This window comes from Malus sylvestris, chromosome 2, assembly GCF_916048215.2.
Source record: "Malus sylvestris chromosome 2, drMalSylv7.2, whole genome shotgun sequence".
Lineage (NCBI taxonomy): Eukaryota > Viridiplantae > Streptophyta > Magnoliopsida > Rosales > Rosaceae > Malus > Malus sylvestris.
In genome coordinates this window covers 30,810,973-30,837,115 of record NC_062261.1, presented here as the reverse complement: position 1 = coordinate 30,837,115, position 26,143 = coordinate 30,810,973, and the positions used below count along the sequence as shown (strand labels likewise).

The window sequence follows — 26,143 nt, the reverse complement described above, 5'->3', positions numbered from 1 at the left end:
GAACTTTATTAGTCACACGTTTGGGTTTGGTGGTCCAGACGTGGTTGAAGCGGATATGTTAGGACTCTTGTCAACAGTTAGTTTATGCACAACACCTGGATCAGGATTGAAATGTGAACCACAAAAAATGTAATGGTAGGGAGAGTAAATTTTGGATTAAATATTGTAAAAAAATATTCGGATTAAATTTGTGTAAACACTTCTGAATTCAAATTGTGCAAATAGTTCGATATTGGAGTTGTAGAAACTGATTCATATTAAAGTGTTACAAATACAAAATTAATGAATATGTCCAGGTCCGTACCAACCTCTTTTCTTTCTGTCCAACCACTAATATTTCATTTGTATTTTTTTTACTGTTTTTTTTATAGTTTTCTTGTGAGATTTTCGAGCTATTTGATTTGAGTGTGTTATTGTTTGAGTTTTTCTTGCTTTTATTTTATCAATTTGTTAATTATTTGGTGTAAAAGAGGAGCATTATTATAGATAATACAATTTAGAGATTTTAGGTTTTGGCATCTTAGGTTTGCCAATTGGCCGCCGTCAATGGATATCGGTGGAATTTAGGATGTTTTTTCTTCATTATTATTTTATTGGTCATTTTATAGAAAATGGTTTCTGTCATCTGAAAATAGAAATTTATATGGAATTTAGGGAACTCTTATACATGAGGTTTTAGTTTGATGCCTCTACTTGCATTAGTACTTTGAATCTGTGTGTAGGAATCATATATGTTTTGTTGATTCTAGCTTTATATGTTGCTTAGTTTTGGTTTAAAAAGCGTTATGACCCTAGTTAGTCATACTGGAATTGGATCCTCTCCTGAGCACAAGCTTAGGATCTTGCTAACCAGCCCACGTGAGCTGTTGAATTTTGATCCAATAGCTACAATTATTATAATTTTTAGAGAGACCCATATTTGTAGTTGTTGGATCAAAATCCAACGGCTCACGTGTGCTGGTCAGGAGGATCCTAAGCTTGTGCTCAGGAGAGGATCCAATTCCAGTCATACTGATTGTGTCATATGTGATATAGGTAGTAATCTTATAAGTTGGGTTGATCGTGTAATAGATATTAATTACCCTAACTAATTATTTGTTAATAATTTTGTTAGTTTTGCAGTACCCAAATTTGGCATGCACTCAAAATGTTAACATTCAATTCCAGAGTGGTATCTAAAGTCATAATTTTGGGACACTTTCATACATCCGTTAAGGTTGCTGTTAAATAAGCCGTTAACTGATGATGCGGCGTTCCTGTGGACAATGACGAGGCACCACGTGTCAATATGGGTCCACATAAATATTAAAAAAAATTTGGTCGTCTTCTACCTCCCCCGACCTTCCTTTCCTCCATTACCCCTCAATTATCTCCTCTGCACCAACCCACCAAACCCTCATTTCCTATCCTTTTCGACTCGTCATACATCCACCATTCCCCCTCCACCTTCGACTCCACCCATCCACCCACCCAACCATCCTCTTCTCTTTAACGGCCTTCATGAGCTCGAACCTTCGATCCCCATCTACCTGATTTGACAACGGTGGAGAGCCATAGGGTGCTAACCAAAACTACAACCCCTTCGCCGCCGATCTTCTGGATCCTGGAGCTCATTCGATTGCAACTAGTTCTGGTGTCGCCTTCGATTCGGACCATGACATCAGTGCTTTGTCAACGATCTCTTCGACTGCCGCTGCTCGGAGCAGTAGCCCAAGATAGGCTACGTCATCTACCGGATCTGGTAGGAGGGTTTGGTGGGTTTGTGCAAATGAGAGAAGGGAGGGAGAAGAAGGGAGGGGCAGATGGACGAGGGAGGTAGAAGACAACAAATTTTTTTTTTTAATTTTTTTTAATTTTTTAATATTTATGTGGACCCATAATGATATGTGGTGCCTCGTCATTGTCCACATGGACGTTACGTCATCAGTTAACGGCTGATTTAACAGCAACTTTAACGGATGTATGAAAGTGTCCCAAAATTATGACTTTAGGTACCACTCTGGAATGAAAAAAACTTCATGTACCAAATGTTGAAAACCAAGAAACTTCATGGTAGTAAACTGAGATTAATCCTAAAATATAATTTGATGGGATATTGCTGCTATGTAATTTTAATTTCATGTGCAATTTTTGTTTTGTTGTTGAACTGTAAGATTTTAAAAATTTTGATTTTTATTCATGATGTCATATTATTAAGATGCATTAATATTTGATACATAGATAATAGGTAATATGATAATAATAGCTTGTTTTTGTATTTATTTAAAGTCAATTATGCTACAAACACATGGCCAGCGTAATAGAATTAATGGAAATATATATATATATATATATATATATATATATATAATTTTTTTTTTTTTTTCATTTCATATGATATTTAGGCTTTAATGAGGAAGTGGCATAGCTGTAAATAAAAGGAAGTTTACTTCTAACGGAATGCGTTTCTGTCAGGGGCATGGGTTGGAAAGATATTTTATTGCGTGTTGGACTTTTTATTCAGCCCATGTCTTTTTATGTTTGTAGGGCCTAGTGTATGTTAGGCTTCCATATAAACATGGAAGAACCAAAGAGACCCAATGACAACTGACAAGGGCATGCGCGCTAGGGTTTACGTGACATAAATTTTTAGAAAACAAAACCAGTCATCCCTTTCAGTAACTTGAAAATTGAAAGGAGAAAATGTCTAATCGAGAAAGTTGCTCTCAATAAAAGGAAGTTGTGGGAGTAGGAGTGTATAAGAAAATGTCCTACAACTAATTCTTATTTTTATAAAAATAATAGAAATTCTTCCTTAAAGGCATGTCTACCATTAGACAATCTCCAACCTTAAAACTTAAAATTTTTAACCCAAACAATTTAGGTTTTAATCCAATAACAGTTTTTCTCCTCCAACTTTTATGGGTTAAATTACTAAAGAATGAATTTAGGATATTTTTTTTTCTTAAAGTAACTTAAAAAAAATTATATAGACTATCATAATTTAATTTTATGAATATTTTAACCTAAAAATATTTAGATTCCGATAAATATTGAAAAATTGCTAAAGCGACACCAAGAAACTCGTGAAATACTACGAAAGAATATGAAACACATAAAATAATTTTTTTAATTACTTTAGCCGTTAGATTTAAATTTAGACCGTTAGATCTTTTATTTTTCTACCATTGGATTTGATCATATTAGATCTTACCCGTTGGGTTCAATGAATTTATAAATATAAAACTAATATATATATATATATAGTGGGCCAACCTCACTAACTTGAGAGGAATCTTGGGCTAAATTTGCTCAAGAAATGAGTTTTTGGTCAAAACTCATATTTATCTCAAGTTGGAGCAACTTTGGGTAAATTTAAAACCTAAAATTTGAGTTTTACTTCAAAGGTTGAAGATGACCTTAGGAATCAAAAAAAAAAAAACAAACATCACCGCATCGAGTTGAGAAAATCACAAAGAAGTGGATATAGAAAAAGATTCAATAACCTTTATTTGTCTAATTGTGCAAAATTGTGAATAAGATACCTCTTGACTTGCCAAGACCTTCAAATTGGGAGTTGAAACAATGTTAGCCAAAATGTAAAAGAAAATAAATCAACAACGTTTAAGGACAGGATTTGAAGTTTTCTAACAGTGGATGAACATAAAAGTGACTATATATAATTTGCTATGAATTTGACTCTAATAACGTCATCACAAAGGACTTGTCATTCGCAAAGACAAAATATGAAAAGACAAAGAGGAGTGGAGGAGACTGTGACTTGTTCTTCCTTCTCCAACACTATATCCAATGAAAGTCAGATAATATGGAATTATGATAGCTTCAAATAAAAATCTGAGTGATTATATGGGAATTTATAAGAGAGAAAACGAAAACGAAATCTTTGTCACCGCTAGAATGTAAAGGCATATCAGTTCCTCAATTTTTTATAGCGCATTGGTCAGATAAGCATTTTTTCTACACATATTTATTGGGAGGGTAATCAAGTTGCTGATGCCCTAGCTTCTTTAGGCGCGGCTGGTAGTGCTTATTATTGATGGTCATGTTCCAGATTTTGCAGCTACCGCCCATGCTCGTGACCTTGAGTTCGTCCTGTTTTTCATTTTCGTTGATGTTTCTTTGTTTTACTCTTCCGGTTTTGGCTTCTTCTCCTGCTTGTATTATTTTATTTTCACATTTTCTTTATTAATAATTTTCTGAGATAGGGGATGGGGGGTTGTTCTATCAGGGAGTTAGCACTTTCTAATTGCTATGAGCGGGAAGGAAGTAGCCTACTGGTAGTTAATGATTAATTTTGGGGTCTTGGTTCTTTCTTTCTGCCTTGTGCAGGTTTAGACAGTACGGTCTAAATTGTAATCCAACAACCAAGCCTTATGTGTAGTCGACTTGTCTAATCCATTATCATCCTTTCAAACAAAAAAATTATATAAATTATAGATTTAAAAAAGTCTTAACAAATATGGAGGATAAACTTGTATGGCGTGAATATATCACTATAGTGATGTCTCGTGCTAATAATACAAGTATATTTGTTAGTTTCACAAAAAGGCTCTATATATAACGGTGTTCCCATGTCATTCAAGTCCCCTCATCCACTTATTGTACAATTATGGATGGGCAAATACCTATTGGTTATGGGTAACCGTGGTTATCCGTCCATTTAAATTTGACGGTTACGGTTATGGGTAACTGTTTAGATAAATAAACAGTTATGGGTACCCATGAAATTTAAATGGGCGGTTATGGGTATTACCCGCGGTTATAAACGGGTATTGTCACATCCTGGCCCGGGTCCACCACATCCCGGGCCCGTTCCACCACCGTAGCACGATATTGTCCGCTTTGGGCTTACCATTCCCTCACGGTTTTGTTTTTGGGAACTCACGAGCAACTTCTCAGTGGGTCACCCATCCTGATAGTGCTTTGGCCTCCTTCTTGCTTAACTTCAGAGTTCCTACGGAACCCGAAACCAGTGAGCTCCCAAAAGGCCTCATGTTAGGTAGGGATGAGAATATACATTTAAGGATCACTCATCTGGACGATGTGGGATGTTACAGGTACCCATTTAACCATTTATTTTAATATATGTAAAACTAAAAAAAAAAAAAATTAGTTTCTAGCTAAGTTTAGTATCCCGAGATATATTTGGTTATAAAGGGCCATAATATATATATATGCCTCACTTGAGAGAAAAATATAGTTGTTAGAACGGGCCAATGTTTAATATATGTGATTGAATGTGCTAAAGCATTAGAGTGTTCGACAGTTTTGTTTTGGAGTCTTTTGGAGCTTTGGCCAATTCAAGATAATGATTACCTTGAGATTTTAGAAACATGTTATTGTCGGCTGATGCGTACATATATACCTATATATATGTATATATATTTAATTGGCCTCGAGTTTTTAATATGTATTTGACCCAAAAATTAGAAATCAACTAAATGGCTTGGATCATATGTTTCTAAATAAAAATCCAAAGATTTATCAAATTAGCTTATTAGCAGACTGATGCGTACTTACATACATACATACATACACACACGCACACACACACACACGCACACACACACACATACAAGAACATTAATTAACCTACAACCATGCATGATTTTTGTAATAGATTGACCGTCAAATAATTGGGAGACATCGCATATATTCATAAATAATATTGCAGTTAATACAAAAAATTTATATTAAATGTATTTATAACGGTATTTAATTGTTAGAAAAAGAAAATTATGACAAATTTCATTTTAATTTTCAAGTTGTTAAAAAAAATAGGTAGACGGGTGAAAAAAGAGTAAACGGGTTAAAAATGGGTAAACGGGTACGCGGTTATGGTTAAATGGGTACGTGGTTATGGTTAAATGGGTATGCGGTTATGAGTGTGATTAACCGTTTATAAATGGTTATGGGTATGGGTATACCCGTTTATGTAAATACCCAACGGGTAAACGGTTATACGAGTAAAAGCTTAAATGGTTATGGGTAAATAACCGTAGTTACCCGTCCGCCATAACCGTCGTCCACTCCTATGTACAATATGGGATTAATTAAGATCATGAATGTACGGTGTTCAATGCCCAGAATTGACAGCAGCAAACAAGAACAAATCGAGTATAACTAATATTCGACTTATATTTTACATGGACTTGGGAGCCATGATATATGGTTAGTTGTCATTCTTAGTTGGTGAGACCCGTGAAACGAATCACTTGTTTTTCATAGTTAGGATTCATGCGTTCCGGATCAAAACTCCCCCTTAATAATAATAAATTAAAAAAAAAGTTTATTAAAAAGATTAATCACTCTCACTGCCTTGCCGATTAGAACTAACAGACACTTACTCTGAAACCTACGGTTTAAAAGTACGATGAACTAATTAATTAAGGAAATGAATAATTAACGGATGCTAAGGAGACTAAATTTTTAAATCAAATTTGCAAATTAAATGATGTGTCACCAATAAGAATAAGCAATTTAATCGACACTTAATTAATAAAACAATTATCTATAACCACATTATTGGGTTTGCAAATCTGATTTAAAAAATTTGATCCCTCTAACATTATCCTTAATTAATTATTCAAATGTTAAAGAGGCTTGAAAAATTGCAAGTGGGCCTCAGAAAGGGCTTTGAGATCAATTGGTCCAACTTAAGTCCATGAGATGATAGAAATATGGAAGAACCAAAGAGACCCAATGACAACTGACAAGGGCATGCCCGCCAGGCTTTGAGTGTTGAACATAAGTTTTTAGAAAACAAAACCAGTCATCGCTTTCAGTAACTTGAAAATTGAAAGGAGAAAATGTCAAATCGAGAAAGTTGCTCTCAATTAAAGGAAGTTGTGGGAGTGGGAGTGTATAAATAAATGTTTAATTGATTTGATATGGTGTGAGCCCTACAATTAATTATTATTTTTATAAAAATAATAGAAATTCTTCTTTAAAGGCATCCCTACCATTAGACAATCTCCAATCTTAAAATTTAAAATTTTTAACCTAGACAATTTAGGTTTTAACTTAAAAAGAGTTTTTCTCCTCCAATTTTTATGGGTCAAATTTAGCTTGAGATTACTAAATAATGAATTAATGATATTTTTTTTTTCTTAAAGTAACTTAAAAAAAAATTATATAGACTATCATAATTTAATTTTATGAACATTTTAACCTAAAAATATTTAGATTCCGATAAATATTGAAAAATTACTAAAACGACGCCAAAAAACTTGTGAAACATTATGAAAGAATATGAAACACATAAAATATTTTTTTTAATTACTTTAGCCGTTAGTTTTAAATTTGGACCCTTAGATCTTTTTTCTTTCTACCGTTGGATTTGATCATGTTAAATCTTATTCGTTAGGTTCAATGAATTTATAAATATAAAACTAAAAAAATGTACATATATATGGTGGGCCAACTTCACTAATCCGAGAGGAATCCTGGGCTATATTTGCTCTAGAAATGAGTTTTTGGTCAAAAACTCATATTTATCTCATGTTGGAGCAAGTTTGGGTAAATTTAGAACCTAAAATTTGAGTTTTACTTCAAAGGTTGGAGATGGCCTTAGGAACCAAAAAAACATCACCGCATCTAGTTGAGAAAATCACAGAGAAGTGGATATAGAAAAAGATTCAATAACCTTTATTCGTCTAATTGTGCAAAATTGTGAATAAGATACCTCTTGACTGGACAGGATTTGAAGTTTTCTAACAGTGGATGAACATAAAAGTGACTATGTATAATTTGCTCTGAATGTGACTCAAATAACGTCATCACAAAGGACTTGTCATTCGCAAAGACAAAAATATGAAAACACAAAGAGGAGAGGAGGAGAATGTGACTTGTTCTTCCTTCTCCACCACTATATCCAATGAAATTCAGATAATATGTAATTCCCATAGTTTCAAATTAAAATCTGAGTGATTATATGGGGATTAATAATAGAGAAAACGAAAACGAAAACGAAATCTGTGTCACCACTAGAATGTAAAGGCATATCAGTTCCTCAATATCTCTTGGTCGATTGGAACAATTGTTTATAGCGCATTCATGAGATGAGCGTTTTTTCTACACACATTTATTGGGAGGGTAATCAAGTTGCTGATGTTCTAGCTTCTCGGCTGGTAGTGCTTATTATTGGTGGGCCATTGTTCTAGATTTTGCAGCTGCCGCCAATGCTCATGACCTTGAGTTCATCCTATTTTTCATTTTCGTTGATGTTTCTTTGTTTAACTCTTCGCGGGTTTTGGCTTCTTCCCCCGCTTGTATTATTTTATTTTCACCTTTTCTTTATTAATAATTTTTTAGACAGGGGACGAGGGGTTGTTCTATCAAAGAGTTAGCCCTTTCTAATTGTTATGAACGAGAAGGAAGTAACCTACTTGTAGTTGATGGCTAATTATGGGGTCTTGGTTCTTTCTTTTCGCCTTGTGCGGGTTTAGACAATAAGGTCTAAAATTGTAATCTGACAACCAAGCCTTTTGCGTAGTCGACTAGCCTAATCCATTATCATTCTTTCAAACAAAAAAAAATTATAGATTCAGAAAAGTCCTAACAAATACAGAGGAGAAACTTGTATGGCGTGAATATTTTACTATAGTGGCGTCTCGTGCTAATAATGCAAGTATATTGGTTAGTTTCTCTCCACAAAAAGGCACTATATATAACGGTGTTTCCATGCCATTCAAGTCCCCTCATCCACTTATTGTACAATATGGGATTAATTAAGATCATGAAGGTACGGTGTTCAATGCCAAGAATTGACAGCAGCAGACAAGAACAAATCGAGTAGAATAAACAGCAAAATATCATTTACCTTTGATTTGCTGGGAAAGGGAGGTCCATAAATGGTACAGTGGATTATGCGAGGGAGTGGGGCAACAACTGAACTTTCTTCCCGGACCAAACTTTAAATTTATTAATGGTTTCTTGGTGCCGTTTATCTTGGTTGTTTTCTCTAAAACCCACCGACATCATCAATTTCTGTGGACAAAACTCATTACTTGTTTTTCGTACTTTTTTTTTTGTGGTTGACAATTATATATATATTTTTTCTTAGAAGAACTCGATTTTCGCTATCTTAAGCTGTTGCTATCTTAAGCTGTTATTGGCATCCACAAAAATAAATAAATTGTTATTGACACTTTAAAATAGTAGTCATGCACTCCTTCGTTATTAAAAACGCAAAAACGATAAAACCGGCTGAAAATGTGAGAATAGAGTTCAAGGAGAGATGAAAGAGGTGTTGATTGATACTATAGATGGTGTGAGGTTTTTGTTCAGTGGATTGTTCTGAGGAATAAAGCTTTCCTCTTTGATGCACTACGATAAGTTCAAACTCTATCATTTTTAGTTTAATTTAAATAACAATATCATTTGTAATAGAAAATGTATGCTACTTTACTTCTCTCCTCCATATTTCTTTGAAGACTTCTTGTGTTATTAATATTATTGGAAGGTATTCCTCTTCACTGATAAGTGAGAAGTCTTAGGTTCAAATCTCGCTAAAGGCGAATTTGCACCAATTTATTGCTAGCCCATTGTGAGGTTAAGCACACCCCCTCCCCTTAGTGTAGATAATATCGATTGTTCAAAAAAAAAAAAACCGGATTGAAAAAAATGGCAAAATATGCTCGCCCTATTATATAATATCTAGTATATATTATTGTCGGTATTACGTTGTCACAAATCTTAGAAAATTTTGATGAGAGTATGAATATGCTTATAAGTTGGACTACTTCTCATATTATCAATCGGTTTTATGGTAAAATTCCTTTATGATACCAGAGCAAGATATCTCGTGTGTGAAGCTAATGACCACAAGTACTCACATCATCCGTTTGTGTTGTCCACGTATGTGCTAGACTTGAAAACTTGTCACAAGTGAGGGCCCGTGTTAAGAGAATGAATCCCACATCTAAAATACAAAGAAACCTTGCATGTGCTTATAATTATCTAATTATTAAAACCTTAACTTTAAAAAAAAAAAAAAACTACGTCTCCATGAAACCTGAACTTTAACTTTCTTCATGAACCACGTCTACATTCATGGAGGAAGCTTTCCAAAAAGTGAGGAAGTAAAGATAAAGTATCCTCCAAGGATCTCCCTTTCAACTGTCCCCCAAACTCTGAAAATACTCATCTCTCTCTCTCTCTCTCTCTCTCCCCCCCCCCCCCCCTCTCTCACAAGCCATGCAACTAGTCATTCAAGATTTTCATGCATTATTTGCTTCAATTTTTGTTCTTTGAAACAAAAGCTATATGATTTGAAAGTTGTTCGCACCCCCACCAGGTTTTTTTTTTTTTTTTTTTTTCCAATGCATGCATCTCCACGGCCATAGCTTCGGTCCATTTGAGGTCTTCGACAGAGCATCCGGCAACTTACTAGCAACATATACAGCATTGAATACACCATTGTATAAAGAAAATAAAGTAAAAAATGGCGTCGGAATTGGCCCGAGATCATGGATCAGCTGTGAGCAGCGGGAGGAGGAGCCATGGATCAGTGAGCAGGAGAAGTTGGGCGTCCACGAGTTTTCGCGAAGTGTGGAGCAATCAGGGGGATGTGTTCCACCGCAGCGGGAGAGCAGACCAGGAGGACGAGGAGGAGTTGAAATGGGCAGCGATAGAGAGGCTTCCAACAATTGATAGGTTAAGAAGAGGAATGCTTAAGCATGTGTTGGATAATGGAAATGTTGGTTATGAAGAGATCGACGTTACCAATCTCGGAAGGCTGGACAAGAAGAAAATCATGGAGAATATACTCAAGATTGCTGAACAGGATAATGAGAAGTTCCTTCAAAGGCTGAGAGATAGGACTAATAGGTGGATGATTCATACTTTTATATGGTTTTTACTTTACAGATATTTGTGGTGATAAATACTTTTTATCTGGTGATTTAGAAGTTGGAAACTGTGTTTGATTTTGTATTGACAGGGTTGGGATTGAGATTCCGAAGGTTGAAGTTCGGTTCGAGCATTTATCAGTTGAAGGGGATGCATATGTTGGAACCAGAGCACTTCCTACTCTGCTGAATTCCTCCATGAATGCCATAGAGGTACTTTGTTCTGTTTTCTGCTTTTCTGTACTCTTTTTTCTTTGCATTTTTCTCTATTCTTTCCCCTTTTTCTGTAAGACTGCAAATCCACGATTGTATTTATTTGTAATCATATGTGCAAGGATAAAGCTGTATATAATTTCATCTTCAGTTTTTGAGTTCTTTGATCTGAAAAGGGTGAATCGTTTCGACCTTTTTTTCTCGATTAGTGTATGGTGATAAATATGGAATTTTTCGAGCAAATTTTTTCTGTGGTAATATGATTGTATACAATAATGAATTGTAGTAACAGTTCGTACTTCTAAAGATTGTGTTTATTTATACCTAATAGAAACTGGTAAGTATGTGTGTGCATACGTAGTATGTATGCGTCTACTGAGAGAGAATTTTTTGTTCTGCTATTCTTAAGTTGGTGTTTTGTATGAATAGGGGATTCTTGGACTCATTAAGCTCTTCCCGTCAAAGAAAAGAGTAGTCAAGATACTTCGTGACGTGAGTGGAATAGTTAAGCCATCACGGTAATGTCTAGTTCTTTTCAAATTTACATGTTGAAATTGATTGTTCTTTGATTCCTAGACTGACATTGTCAATCAGACACCCACATGTTCTCTAATAGGCAAACTTTTGTCATTCTTCTGATTTAATATGACCGATGTACTAAATGGATTGACTGTATTTGTTTAACTCGTGCTACGTACTATGCTGATTTTGTTAGCGTTTTCCAGAATGACACTACTTCTGGGACCTCCAGGATCAGGGAAGACAACTTTCCTGCAGGCACTTGCTGGCAGGACGGATAAGGATCTAAGGGTGCGGAATCCTCCTTCCTTTGCACACTAACAATGTCTTTCATATGTTAGGCAACATCGCCCCTCAGTCTTATTGTTCATCATGAAGCATGCAAATGCTGAAATATTACAATAAGTAAATGTTTATGATTCTTGTTAGTTCGACCGGTTTTGGAAATTTTTATCATGAAGATTGCACAAACTATTTCTGTGAAGTTCAGTATCTCACAAATAATAGTTCTAAATATTAGAAATTTTAACTTGATCCCCATCATATAACAGGTATCCGGAAGGATCACTTACTGTGGTCATGAATTTTCAGAGTTTTTTCCTCAAAGAACATGCGCGTATATCAGCCAGCATAATCTGCACAATGGTGAGATGACAGTAAGAGAAACGTTGGATTTTTCAGGAAGATGCTTAGGGGTTGGAACCAGATACGAGCTACTGGCGGAATTGTCCAGACGAGAAAAAGAATCAGGAATTACACCTGATCCTGAGATTGATACGTTCATGAAAGCCACAGCTCTGGCAGGACAAGAAACCAGTTTATTTACGGACTATATTCTGAAGGTTAGCTTGTTCTTGTTGGTTACTTATTTTTTGGATCACACACATGGAGTCTAAAATTGGTACTAACTAAGAAACTTTAACAGCTACTTGGATTAGATATTTGTGCTGATATTTTAGTGGGTGACGAGATGCGAAGGGGCATATCTGGTGGACAGAAGAAGCGTCTTACTACAGGTTTGTATACAATACACAAAAATGCAAGAGAAAAACACTTAACGGACAGTTCATAACACAACCCTGTTTTCTAATAAGAAGCTGGTGCGGATGAATGCAGGAGAAATGTTGGTTGGACCAGCAAAAGTTTTTTTCATGGATGAAATATCAACTGGTTTAGACAGTTCGACAACATTCGAAATTGTCCAGTTTATGAGGCAGATGGTTCATACAATGGATATCACCATGACAATCTCTCTTCTGCAACCTGCACCTGAAACCTTTGACCTTTTTGACGACATTATCTTACTTTCAGATGGTCGGATTGTTTACCAAGGTCCACGAGAGAATGCACTCGAATTTTTTGAGAGTGTAGGTTTCAAGTGTCCGGAAAGGAAAGGAGTGGCAGACTTCCTGCAGGAGGTTATTTCCGGAAAGGACCAAGAACAATACTGGTTTAGGCAGAATGAAAATTACCGATATATTAGCGCATCGGAATTTTCAGATTATTTTAGAAGTTACCAAATTGGTCAAAATCTGTCTGAAGAACTCCGGATTCCTTATGATAGATCTAAAACTCATGCAGCTGCATTAGTGAAAAAAAAGTACGGAATCTCAAACTGGGAACTCTTCAACGCGTGCTTTGCAAGAGAGTGGCTCCTGATGAAGCGGAACTCTGCTCTATACATATTCAAGACTAGTCAGCTCACAATCATGTCAATAATTGCCATGACAATTTTTTTGAGAACAGAAATGAAGCACGGTCGATTACAGGATGGGGGGAAGTTTTATGGTGCACTATTTTTCAGTCTCATAAATGTAATGTTCAACGGGATGACAGAGCTAGCAATGACTATATTCAGGCTTCCTGTATTTTTTAAACAGAGAGATGCATTGTTACACCCGGCATGGGCTTTTAGCTTACCAATTTGGGTCCTCAGGATCCCCGTATCACTGATTGAATCAGGATTATGGATCATTCTCACATATTACACCATCGGTTTTGCTCCTGCAGCTAGTAGGTATGTGCCCAAAAGCATAACTAACGTGTGTGTACAATGCTATCTTTATTGTTTAGATAGGATCCACAGATGATAACGACTTCTTTAAACTATTCTCAGCGGTACATTGAAATTGATGCAGGTTTTTCCGACAACTATTGGCATTATTCAGCGTGCATCAGATGGCCCTATCACTCTTCCGCTTCATTGCAGCTCTTGGCAGAACACAAATTGTTGCAAGCACACTTGGCACCTTCACACTGCTATTGGTTTTTGTCCTCGGCGGATTCATTGTTGCCAAAGGTTCACTGCGCTTTTAGTTGTCCCATCTATAGAATAATGACTCAAGTTTCTGTATTAGTTTGTTATATTCCTGTATGAATGAAAATGTTGTCTTCTCCGTTTCATACAGATGACATCGAACCATGGATGATATGGGGCTACTATATTTCTCCTATGATGTATGGGCAAAATGCCATAGCCATCAATGAATTTCTTGACGAAAGATGGAGTGCAGTGAGATCTCCTTCCTATTGTCATTTTATGTCCGAGGCCACGTCTATTCTTATATCTGACTGGCATTATTATACTTTTTCTCTGTTACAGCCGAATATTGACCCGCGAATCCCAGAACCAACAGTTGGAAAGGCTCTCCTAAAGGCCAGAGGCATGTTTACAGAAGAGTACTGGTACTGGATATGCATAGGAGCACTCCTCGGGTTTTCCCTACTTTTCAACATCTTGTTTATTGCAGCACTGACTTTTCTGAACCGTAAGCGATCATTTCTCATGACAAGCATTATTTCAGTTATGTGAATAAGATTTTGAGTTCAATACTGCTTTCAAAACCGTTTGCAGCTTTTGGAGATTCTAAATCTATTATTTTGGAGGACGATGACAAGCAGGGAAGTAAAAAGCAGCCAATCTTGGATACAATGGGATCCACAGAATTGAGTTCAGCATTTACTACCCCAATGCTTAAAGGTTCAAAAGATACAGAGTTATGCATACTGCAAATGTTTCTTTTAAAAGGAAGATAAAGAAAGCATGCTAATGATGATATGATGTGAATAACTACAGGTATTGATATGGAAGTGATGAAATCTACAAAGCGAGGAATGGTGCTGAAGTTTCAGCCTTTGTCACTTGCATTTAATCATGTGAACTACTATGTCGATATGCCTGCAGTAAGTCTTCTATGTATCTTTTTTGATACGCAGCATCACATTATGGTGAAATTGTTTAAGTCCATCCCTCATGAATGCTGAGAGCTGTTAGTTGTTCATCAGGAAATGAAGAGCCAAGGAATTGAAGAGGATCGCCTCCAATTGTTGCGAGATGTTAGTGGTGCTTTTAGGCCTGGTGTTCTAACAGCATTGGTTGGCGTCAGCGGTGCAGGAAAGACTACCTTGATGGATGTGCTAGCAGGAAGGAAAACTGGTGGTTATATTGAAGGAAGTATCAGCATTTCCGGTTACCCAAAGAACCAAGAAACCTTTGCTCGAGTTAGCGGTTACTGTGAACAAAATGATATCCACTCTCCAAATGTAACTGTTTACGAATCTCTCGTGTACTCTGCTTGGTTGCGTCTTGCAAAGGAAATTACGAAGGAAACAAGACAGGCATCTTCTTCGACACATAACTCATTGTTGATTTTATCATTTTTTTTGTGACATTCAAATTTGTCAATACAGGTTTTTAATTTCTTCCCCCACAATATATATTTATCGTAGTTTTCTCCTTTCTGACATGTAGATGTTTGTGGAGGAAGTCATGGATTTGGTTGAGCTAAAACCTCTGAGGAATTCCTTAGTAGGGCTTCCTGGAATAGACGGTCTGTCAACAGAACAGAGAAAGAGATTAACCGTAGCTGTAGAGTTGGTGGCGAATCCCTCCATAATCTTCATGGATGAGCCAACATCAGGTCTTGATGCAAGAGCTGCTGCAATTGTAATGCGTACAGTGAGAAACACTGTGGATACAGGTCGGACGCTTGTCTGCACTATTCATCAGCCAAGCATAGACATTTTTGAAGCCTTTGATGAGGTATTCGACAATCTCATTGTCCGAAACTAGTGGCCCGAGTCTTGCAATTTGTAGTTTTTGTTTGCTACTTGCTTTAATTCAATTTGTTTTCCTTTTTTCCTCACAGCTTCTGCTGATGAAGAGAGGTGGACAAGTGATTTATGCCGGACCCCTTGGCCGCTGTTCTCAAAAGCTCATAGAATATTTTGAAGTGAGTATTACTTGTGACATGGTCATTAGAAATTGTTGAATTATAAACCCCACGCTACTTTCATTGTCAAACTAATGTCTATAACGTCTTGCAGGCTATTCCCGGAATTACAAAGATCAGAGATGGTTACAATCCTGCAACATGGATGTTGGAAATCACTTCTCCTGCAGTTGAGTCCCGACTCAATGTGGATTTTGCGGATATATACGCGAACTCTGAACTCTATAGGTAAGTGGAACATTTAGGACCGCAATTGTAACTTGCATCGTTGTGCATCCTTTTGCTAAAAGTTCTTCAGTAATACGCTAACACAATGTTTATATCATTTGATTTCTCCTTTCCAGGAAGAATCAAGAACTTATAACAGAGCTAAGCACTCCAGTCCCGGGATCCAAAGACCTTTATTTCCCAACCAAATACTCTCAGTCTTTTCTTACTCAATGCAAAGCTTGCTTCTGGAAACAACATTGGTCATACTGGAGGAACCCGCCATACAACGCCATCCGGCTCTTTCTGACTATAATTGTTGGTATTATTTTTGGACTAATTTTCTGGAACAAAGGAGATCAAACGTAAGACATAAGGTTTCTCATTTTTTTGTTAGAATCAAGTACAATAGACTTTGCTTTCGTATTTGTTGCATATTTCTAAAGTTTATTGCAAAATGTTATCCGAATAGACATAAGGAACAAGACCTACTAAATCTAGTGGGAGCCATGTATTCTGCCGTTCTCTTCCTTGGAGCAACCAACACCGCCTCGGTACAGCCTATTGTGGCAGTTGAAAGAACAGTATTTTACCGCGAAAGAGCAGCAGGGATGTACTCTGCGCTGCCTTATGCTTTTGCTCAGGTAAAAGAAGCCGAAACCTTTATATCAAGTTAGGAAAGTTGATGCATGAGTTCAATCAAAGCAAACTTCATCTTCCATAGAAATATACAGTAAATTTCGTGTCCCCTGCAGGTGGCGATTGAGACAATTTACGTTGCAATCCAAACTCTGGCGTATAGTCTCATCCTCTTTTCAATGATGGGGTTCACTTGGCACGTTGACAAGTTCTTCTTGTTCTACTACTTTATATTGATGTGCTTTATCTACTTCACATTGTACGGCATGATGCTTGTAGCTCTCACGCCAGGCCACCAAATTGCAGCCATTGTGATGTCCTTTTTCCTGAGCTTCTGGAACCTCTTCTCTGGTTTCCTCCTCCCTAGGATGGTAAGTGTCCCGCGCAAGCTTATAATATGTTAAAGATTTTCTCTTCACAAGTTATACACATGAATGCTAATCACTTTTGTGCGACATATATGAAAGAAATCATTGCATTTTATTTATATACATGCTGATGTTGCAGCAAATCCCGATATGGTGGCGATGGTACTACTGGGGTTCACCGGTGGCTTGGACAATCTACGGACTAGTGACATCCCAAGTGGGAGACAGAACTTCATTAGTTGAAGTTCCAGGAGAAGCTCATATGTCAGTGCAGATGTACCTCAAGACAAGATTAGGGTTTGAATATGACTTCCTCGGAGCCGTCGTCGTGGCTCATATTGGTTTCGTGCTCCTGTTCTTGTTCGTCTTTGCCTACGGTATCAAGTGTCTCAACTTCCAAACGAGATGAACAAGTATATCGAAGTTTTTACAGCTCCATATTTATTTTTTCTTGAAAAGTTGATGAAACTGCAGTGAAAAGTTTAACTGAGAGTTCCATTAATACTTGAGAGAGACGCCGCATTGGGTGGTATGTATTAAAGCTAAGGATTGAGTACACTACAAGGCACGATATCCACCAGAGACATTCAACCATACAAGTAAAATAGATTAAGACATCCAACCATAAAAGTTGCATGTTTTTATATACGCTTTTAAGTCTCACTTTGTCAGGAAATTTTTATGTGAACCGGGATAGTAAATCACGCGTTATAATATAAGTGAACGATATAATTATTATGTCTCACTTTAGGATACATTTATAAATATCCCTCCACTAGTATTATGACACGTGATGTACCACATTGTGTTCTAAGTACACTAAAAAATCAAATGTAATAATGTAAGCACGTTTTTAGACTGTATTTGGACATGATGACGGTTTGTGACTGCATATTTTTGGACTTAATAACAATTATTACTATGTGAAGTTTATATTATATAACTAGCTCAAGTTGGGACCGAAATTTTTATAACAGTAAAAACTTTATTCCTTTATAAAATATCACTACAGAGAGGCTTAACTGTAATACGGTGCCTTTTTCGGATTTTGGCACAATTGCAGTTTCTGTAAACCCTAACAATGAACTCTTACCCCAAAACCCTAAAAACAAAGATGTGAGTGTACAGTGTGAAGATCCCCATCTGTCCAAAAGGAGAAAATTGTAGCAATGGTCTTTCAACTTTTAACTCAATTGAAGCAATAGTCCCTCAACTAAATATCCATTAACATTGGTCTCTTAACTCATCAAAACGTGCAACTATGGTCGTTTTTTGTTAACTCTGTCAAAATTTCGTAAAATGAGTCATGTTGGAAGGACCATTGCTACAAATGAGTTCAAGTTGAGGAACAATTGCTCCAATTTGGTTAAAGTTGAGAAACCATTTCTCCAATTGGGTTAAAATTGAGAGACCATTACTACAATTGTTCTCATTTGGTTTTTCATATTTGCTCATCATTTCAGCTTCATGTGCATGACACAAGACTCATTTTAAAGGAAGCTCTAACAGAGTTGATGAAAAGAAATATAGATGCACGTTTTGAAATGATCAATGGTCATGAATTTTTAGTTGAGAGACTATCACTCCAATTGAGTTAAAGTTGAGGGATCATTGCTACAATAAAGTTGAGGGACCATTGCTACAATTTTCTCATTCCAAAATTAAATACGTTAATCTACTTCCAAAACATAAAACACCCAGAATTTAAATTTAACAAAATGTCAAGCTTCTCGGGTCACCAGTGTCTTCATCGTGTGAGATCTTTTATCGCATTTCCTTCTCACTCGAATCATAATTTCTTTCATTCTGTTTATCGAAACCAAATGGCATTTTATTCATGAAGCTAATCCAACACAGGAAATTTGGCCTCAAGTGGAATTTACGCCACTCGGCCTTATAAACATGACTACGGATTGAAGCATAAACGGTACATAACTTTGTTTATGTAATGGAAGCCACCGCGCGTATAAATTACAAGCAAAACACTCAGGATTCCATGAGTTCAGAGTATTGCACAAATAACAAAAGCTCACGGTGACTTCGAGTTTTTTACATGATATTTTCTTTTCGGATCACTTCAGGGTATGTTCTACGAGAGGGAAACCTAAGCGTAATCCTTAAACTAGTATTTGTGCACAACTATGAGTTACCTCTCATCAGGTTTGACAGGAGCATTGGCCAGGTCCTGAATCTCCTTCTTGCTCTTTATCACAGTCCAGCTCCTGGTATGGAAATCCACCTTATCCAAGTCCTCTACAATGCCCATGTACCCATATAGAAATCGCTCCTCTGCGTTGTCTCCCTGCATTGCTGCTTCCACAATTTTTCCATTCGAGGATGTCGCTCGCTCAAAATCCACTCTGCCACGCCCATGCTCTGCAAAATGCTTCTGAATCCTCTCTGCGTCCCCAAGCCCAGTAAAAGTTCCCAAGAACTTCACCACCAAAACACTTTGGTCAGCAGGCTTCCCTAGGCAAATCTTGATTCTTCCCTTGATTAAACCATTACCTGCCATGCCATGTAGAACCCAAAAGATTCAAAACAAATAATTGTTATCCTAACTTCAAAAGGCATCTTGCCATCATATCCTCCCCTCACCCCGAATAATATACATGATACTCTAAATTCTTATTTTCTAGTTTACTCAATATTTTTAATAACTCTATGCTCAAGCGTAAGTATTGTATAACTAAATAATAAAAACAACAAAATCGCTCACTTCTTAGAAAAGCCTCGAGCGCCTCCATGGATACAACCTTCCAACTTTGAGGATTGTTGTCTGACATAGAAATGTTGTGAACAACAATCACAGGAGGCCAGAGAATCAAATCTTCCTTCTGAGCCAAAGCTTCAGCCTTGGGCAAGACCTGGGGAGCCCATGTGACCGTGTCAGGGGGGACAACAGTACTCCACCCCAACAGAACACAAACTGCTTTTAGAAGACCCAAGTGCTGTGCCCTCAGCCCAACTCTGTGAGACATATATGCGTGTCTTACCAAGCGTTGAGTGTCCATGAACTCCTTCGACAAACTGCAACACAGCATAGATAAATAAACAATTGAAAAAGATAAAAAAAAAAACACAATGAAAGGACACAGTATTTGCGAGTACCACTTCTACTCGAAAAAAAAAAGGCAGAAACATCTACGATATCTCATCAAGTATCATATACATTAATAAGTATCATATATAAAAATTCAAAAATGAAAGTCAAAAATCCAACTTTGATATCTTCATAAAAGAACCAGTGAAAACAAAACCAAATGCTATTTGACGAATTACCAAAAAAAAAAAAAAAAAAAAAAAAGCTATTTGACAACCCTCAACTGCTACAGTTGTTTGATTCAAATTAATCATCCTGCCTCTCATTTGCTGCAGGGCTTCATTCATTCGTATCAAGTAATACACATTCATAAGGTGTGATGGCTTATACCTGCAACAAACTACCACAACGTCCTTTTATCAGACTTGGGGCAGACTTGCATCAATTTAAGACACGTCTCTGACACAGTGATATCCTCATAAAAGTAAGTACGGATCAACCTTGGAGAAGTAACAAGACAAATCAATGCACATCTAACTCTCGATAATACTTTGTCTAATGATTGCTCTTTTAATTTCACCCCTTGAAGTTTTATGACATTTTACTTATTTATTTCTAATTCGGGTTCTAATCATCTTTTCTAAAAGCCATATAGGAAATAGCCCGCATATTCAACCTCACGACCAAGTAAATATTTGGGCTTCCCATGATAACGACATGAAAAATCATATTACTATGCATCGTTAGCAAACCAAATGATTGATCTCATTGTCACTGACTTCATAGATAACTCCATGCGCTCTTGTGAGGGAACTTTAAACCTACTCACACACATGTTACCACAGAATCTATTACTCCAATTTTCACTACAAATCCTTCTTTCCCATTTCTTACCAACTATAACTGACTAACTTCTACTTAACTGGCCAGTTTCTACACTCCATCTAGAAATTACAATGGACTCCAGAGCCTCAAAGATAAACTTACCCCAAGTGAGAAGCTATGGAACTTAACACTGCATCATAGGCTACAGATATGCTTTATGATCACATTTTTGCAGGCATTATAAAAAATAAGCCTCCAAAGCTCCTTCAAAGTCCTGAGTATTTTTTTTTAAAAGTATTCACGTAGAATAAGTGCATGTATGAGTAATGAAACACTATGCATTTCGACCTGGATGCCAATAACAGGATACCAAAATGACTTCAGCAATTAAGTTCATATCAGAGTGTGGACTGAGAAATTGATTTCCGCCTATTTGAATCAATGAATCATTTCAAGCCAAGAACCTCATTTCACTCTTGTTCACAATCCATCCTATGTACATCCTATCCCTCCACCTCAAACAATAAACCAATTTGCATAATCTCTTTGCATCACCAAAGCCTAAAACTATATGCAGAATGTCCACATTTACTTTCGCTAGTCAACAAGGAACTAAAAACACACTTAAGAGGCCCTGTATCATTTTCTGCTGGACTATGACGATCCTTGTTGTGTCAAATGGTGTCTGTCTTTCCCACTACAAAAGCCATGTTACTTGGAAATTTCACCCATGATTGGTAACGAACAACTCCGCAAACACCATTTCGTATTAGAAGATGTTCACCCAATGAACAACAAGGAAATACTTAAAAGACCACATAACTTTCACAAATTTAAGGTCATAGCAAGTGACTTGAGTAGTACTAAACAAACCTAAGTAACAAAAGCTCAAAATAACTGAATCAATATGACTAATACTAAAAACCTCCTGAATGAAAGATGAAAACTGGAGTCCCACTTAAAAAGAACATGACAGAGAAGAAAACGGACCTTCGGCCACATACGATGCAGAACAAAGTACCAGCCTTCCCTTGTTCCTTGTATCTTCTCCGAACAGCCGAGTTCATATTTAGCTTTTTAGAAAATGTTAAAAAGGCTTCATTTACCATTTGCATAAACTCCTCAGAGTCCTCGGACGGCTCAGGACGTGCAGAGCTCAGCCCATTTTCTGATTGATCAACATCAGTACCATCACTTGCGTGGACATCTTCTAAATAATTATCATGTCTTTTCCAAACTCGGTGCTGTTTGTGAACACTGCTTTTTATATCAGCGTGATGCGCCTTATGCCTACTTAATGGACCAGAATTTCGATGACCCTTTATATATCGATCACCGTGTTTATAGAATCTGACTGAATGCATTTGTGCATGTTCAAAAGAGTGTTGAGATGGCAACCAATCATCATATTCATATTCACCATGACGGTGCCCAACATATACCCTCTCAGCCTTACTGTATCTATCATGGTCAAATCCAGCTGATGCAGATGAATAACTGCCTAAATCTCCATCATTCCACTCTTCACCGCTTTCATATGAAACTTGGAATTCTCTAGATGTCCACTTACTAGACCCAATAGTTCTAGGATTATGTGTACTCATACCTTCTTCAGTAGCATAGTTTCTTTTAAGCATCCTATCTGATGGTTCATATATTCCAAGCTCCTCTCTCATAATCTGCATTCCAGCAGGATGCCCACTCATCTCTGAGTCATATTTTGACACAGAAGACGGCCTGTCCTGATACTTCATATTAACATCTCTTTCAAAACCATAATCTTCTTTCTGATGTGCGACCTGAAAATCTTGTGATGCCCTGAAATGGGATAGTTCATAATCTTGTGACATTCTCCTTCCTAAACTGACATGTGTGCGTCCTGAACCTGAATATTCCACACCATGCTTTGATGTCTCTGATATTCTTCTTGAATCAGGGTAGTCTAATAAAGATTGCCTTTGCAAAGTAGGATTATTCAGCATAATGCCCTTTCTTGAATTTCCAGAAAATTCCTCAGTATCATCCATTCTATCCATAACAGGGTTCATAATACTAGGTCTTGACAAATTTTGATGGTTATAAACCATTTGAGTACTATCATAGTCAAGTTGTGTTCGTGGAGGCATGATTTTATTTAAGTCATCAGATGGATATCTGCGATCATCAACTGGCATTCCCCTTGATTTGGGGTAAAAATAATCTGCATGCTCACCTCTGTTAGGACTATAACTCTGGTAAGTTGACAGGTTCCTCTTGCCAGAACCAGGATCTCTAGGATAATCTGCTAGTGGCCTTTGTCTATATGCATTAATGAACCGTCTACTACTTGAAAATTCATCCATTGAAGGTAAGTGTGGGCCACCCATATAAGAATCCTGAAATTCACTCCTTACGTCTGTGGAGGAGCTAGGACGAAAGTCCGTATAATGAGCACTTGACACCATGGGGTACAAACCATCCCTTGAAGTAAGAATGGGTTTCTCTCCTTTGTAGGATTCTGTCACTGGTAATCTATCCAAAGCAACAGGATCCGTATACTGAGGCCTTCCATGCTCAAAACGGGGTAAGTTCATACTCCGTGATGATGATGGTAGGTGTTCACTATCTTTTGCAGGAGCTATCACAGGATGCAGGTCTGGAGGTGGCCAATATATTCCTAGTGCTGTATTATCTTGAATTAGTGTGGATTTTAATCCTCTTACCGCACCATCTTCCACATGCATTGATTTCTGACTCAATGTCCCATGTGTACCGCCAACTGACAATCTGCTTCCATTCAATTCCTCATTGATGATTTTAGAATCATTGTTCTCAGACCCGTAAACTCGTCTACTATTTGAATCATCATTCACACTATATTTTGCAGGCTCTACAAGTTCAGGTCTGTGTTGTAACTCCAAAGGAACAGGTGCAAGTGGAGTTGGCGAATAATTCCTATGCATAACCCCAACTCCTTCATCAAAATGTGACCTTTTCTGAATGCCGCCAAAAGGCAGTGGCGGTGACGTTGACCTTGATCTCCGCCTCACCCGATCAGTCCTTCTACCACCCAAATGCCAACCATGGTCACTCCTTCCAATAGAATCAGTCCTTTGACTCAAACCCACATCCCCTGGCAATCCGCGAGGGCTTAAACTCCTCTCACTAGACTGATCAGCAGCCTCGAGTTGCATATTACTCCTCCTACCACTATTACTATACGGGTCGGGACCCACCGCATGTAATCTAGAAGCTGGGGATTGCTTATTGAAATTCTCATGCTTTCGAGAATGCATTTTGAGATTCACAGCTCAAAACCCCCAAATTTTTATTTCATATAATTGAATAAATATGATAGTAAGACCTCGAAAACCCTAACCCTAGCAACACAAATCCAATCACAGTGCAATTGGGAAAACCCTAACCATAAAAGCATTCATATTATTCGATAACAATCAGAGATCACCGAACGGTAATTGAATTCCATGAAAAGTAAGAATTTCAAACCTTTCTCTGGGAATCCATTAAATTTCGGTACATAAATACGATCGATCTTTCTCAGACTCTTTCAGTTCTCGATCATAAACCAGAAAGCTGCTTTATCATCTCAGATTCTGTGATTGGAGCCAACGGGCGAGAGAAACTGATGCGTTGTTCTTCCACTGGGAATTTGAATTTCTTGGTTTTTCTGGGTTGGTCGCTAAAAGAGTTTTCTCAGAAATCGATGCGGTTGGATGGAAAGTGGAAGATGATGACGCGGTTTTGTTAGTGGGGTGCACTTTTAATCGCATTTTAATTACGCGGTTTAGAACGACTTTTTGGCTACATCACAACCGTTGCTTAAGAGCATTTTCGATGAAAATTTCAAATATAATGTAGTAATCTCAGATTTTCTCTTCTTCACTCATATATATTTTTTTTGTTATAAATAATATTTGTATGATTTATTTTAAAAAATAAAATTAATTAAAATAAGTTTTCAAAATTTATAATTTGTGCATTAATAAGACTCACATAATAACATAATTAAAAAAATTATTTGACATCAACTTTTCTCGTATTCAAATTTGACATATGAGTTCATATGAATTGAAACTTATTCTTGCTTTCAAATTTGATTAAATGACATTCCATTTCCAAGAAAAAAAATGTCTTTTCAATTAATGGGTTTTTATTCCCACTAGTTTTTTTGGCTTGAGCTATTAGGCATGTGAAAGAAATTTTTTTTATCAATAATTTTTTATATGTTTGATTAATGAGTAAACAAAAATGATGTTAATGTTAAATTTATGACATGAGATAAAGTTTTTGATGATGACATATGACCAAATGATGTAATGTCTTGATACATTGATCCAAAATGAAAAAAAAATTACACTTATAAGACAAATTACAAACACAGAAGGGAGGAGATCATCATGTCACATAAAGTGCTAAAATTTCAAAAAAGTGCATCCATAAATTAGATGGCAGCAAAATCTCTTTATACAACATTTCTTGCAATCCAATGTTATTTTTGCAATCCTTACATAATGAAGTATATAGTGTAAATATGTAAACGAATTGCACCTAGGATGCACTGATTTTATTGATTAATTATTGCCTTCATTTATGTCACATCCCCGCCCGGTCCACCACCACATCTTGGGCTCGACTCCACCGTAGCACGATATTGTCCGCTTTGGGCCCCGACCACGCCCTCACGGTTTTGTTTATGGGAACTCACACGAGAACTTTTCAGTGGGTCACCCATCCTGAGATTGCTCTCACGCGAACTCGCTTAACTTCGGAGTTCCGATGGAACCCAAAACCAGTGAGCTCCCAAAAGGTCTCTTGCTAGGTAGAGATGAGAATATACATATAAGGCTTAGAGGATCCACTCCCCTGAACGATGTGGATGTTACAATTTATGTTGCAATCCGTTCCTAAATATAAGATATTTCAAATCCTCAACTTGGAAAATCACCAAAATGCCCCTAATATGTATGTGTTGGCTTTCGTTGACTTTTTGGTACACGCGTGACATATTAATTATTATATTCTTATATTCTTATAATACTCGTTATTATGAACACGTGACACAAACATAATAATGAAAATTTGGATAGAGATTCTCTCCGGATCCCTTTCCACCTAATTCACCAAGTCCGTGATCTAGGCCATTGAAATTTGATCAAACGACTACAAACAGAGAGCCCCTTTAAAGTTATAATAACTGTAATCGTTGGATCAAATTTCAATGGTATGGATCACAAATTTGGTAGATTA

The 26,143-nt window shown here is 36.9% G+C and overlaps 1 protein-coding gene and 1 pseudogene across 1 annotated transcript; one reads left to right on the top strand and one right to left on the bottom strand.

Annotated features, from left to right (window-relative positions):
- Positions 1 to 9,986: 9,986 nt before the first annotated feature.
- On the top strand, positions 9,987 to 17,676 carry LOC126612090 (pleiotropic drug resistance protein 2-like; annotated as a pseudogene).
- A 1,265-nt stretch (positions 17,677 to 18,941) lies between these two features.
- Positions 18,942 to 24,659, bottom strand: LOC126612097 (uncharacterized). The gene is made up of 3 exons (XM_050280408.1): positions 21,887 to 24,659; positions 19,748 to 20,058; positions 18,942 to 19,536 (listed from the first exon to the last, which is right to left on the bottom strand). The coding sequence occupies exons 1-3, from the start codon at positions 24,169 to 24,171 to the stop codon at positions 19,175 to 19,177; spliced, it is 2,958 nt and encodes a 985-aa protein (XP_050136365.1). The 5' UTR covers positions 24,172 to 24,659; the 3' UTR covers positions 18,942 to 19,174.
- Positions 24,660 to 26,143: the final 1,484 nt, after the last annotated feature.

What these genes read in the sequence shown, in the direction of transcription:
- LOC126612097 (XM_050280408.1), bottom strand. Translation starts at nt 24,171, where the DNA reads ATGCATTCTCGAAAGCATGAGAATTTCAATAAGCAATCCCCAGCTTCT. An exon ending in TGCATCGTATGTGGCCGAAG is followed by an intron (nt 20,059 to 21,886) that starts GTCCGTTTTCTT and finishes GCTGTGTTGCAG; the next exon opens with TTTGTCGAAGGAGTTCATGG. An exon ending in GCTCGAGGCTTTTCTAAGAA is followed by an intron (nt 19,537 to 19,747) that starts GTGAGCGATTTT and finishes ATGGCATGGCAG; the next exon opens with GTAATGGTTTAATCAAGGGA.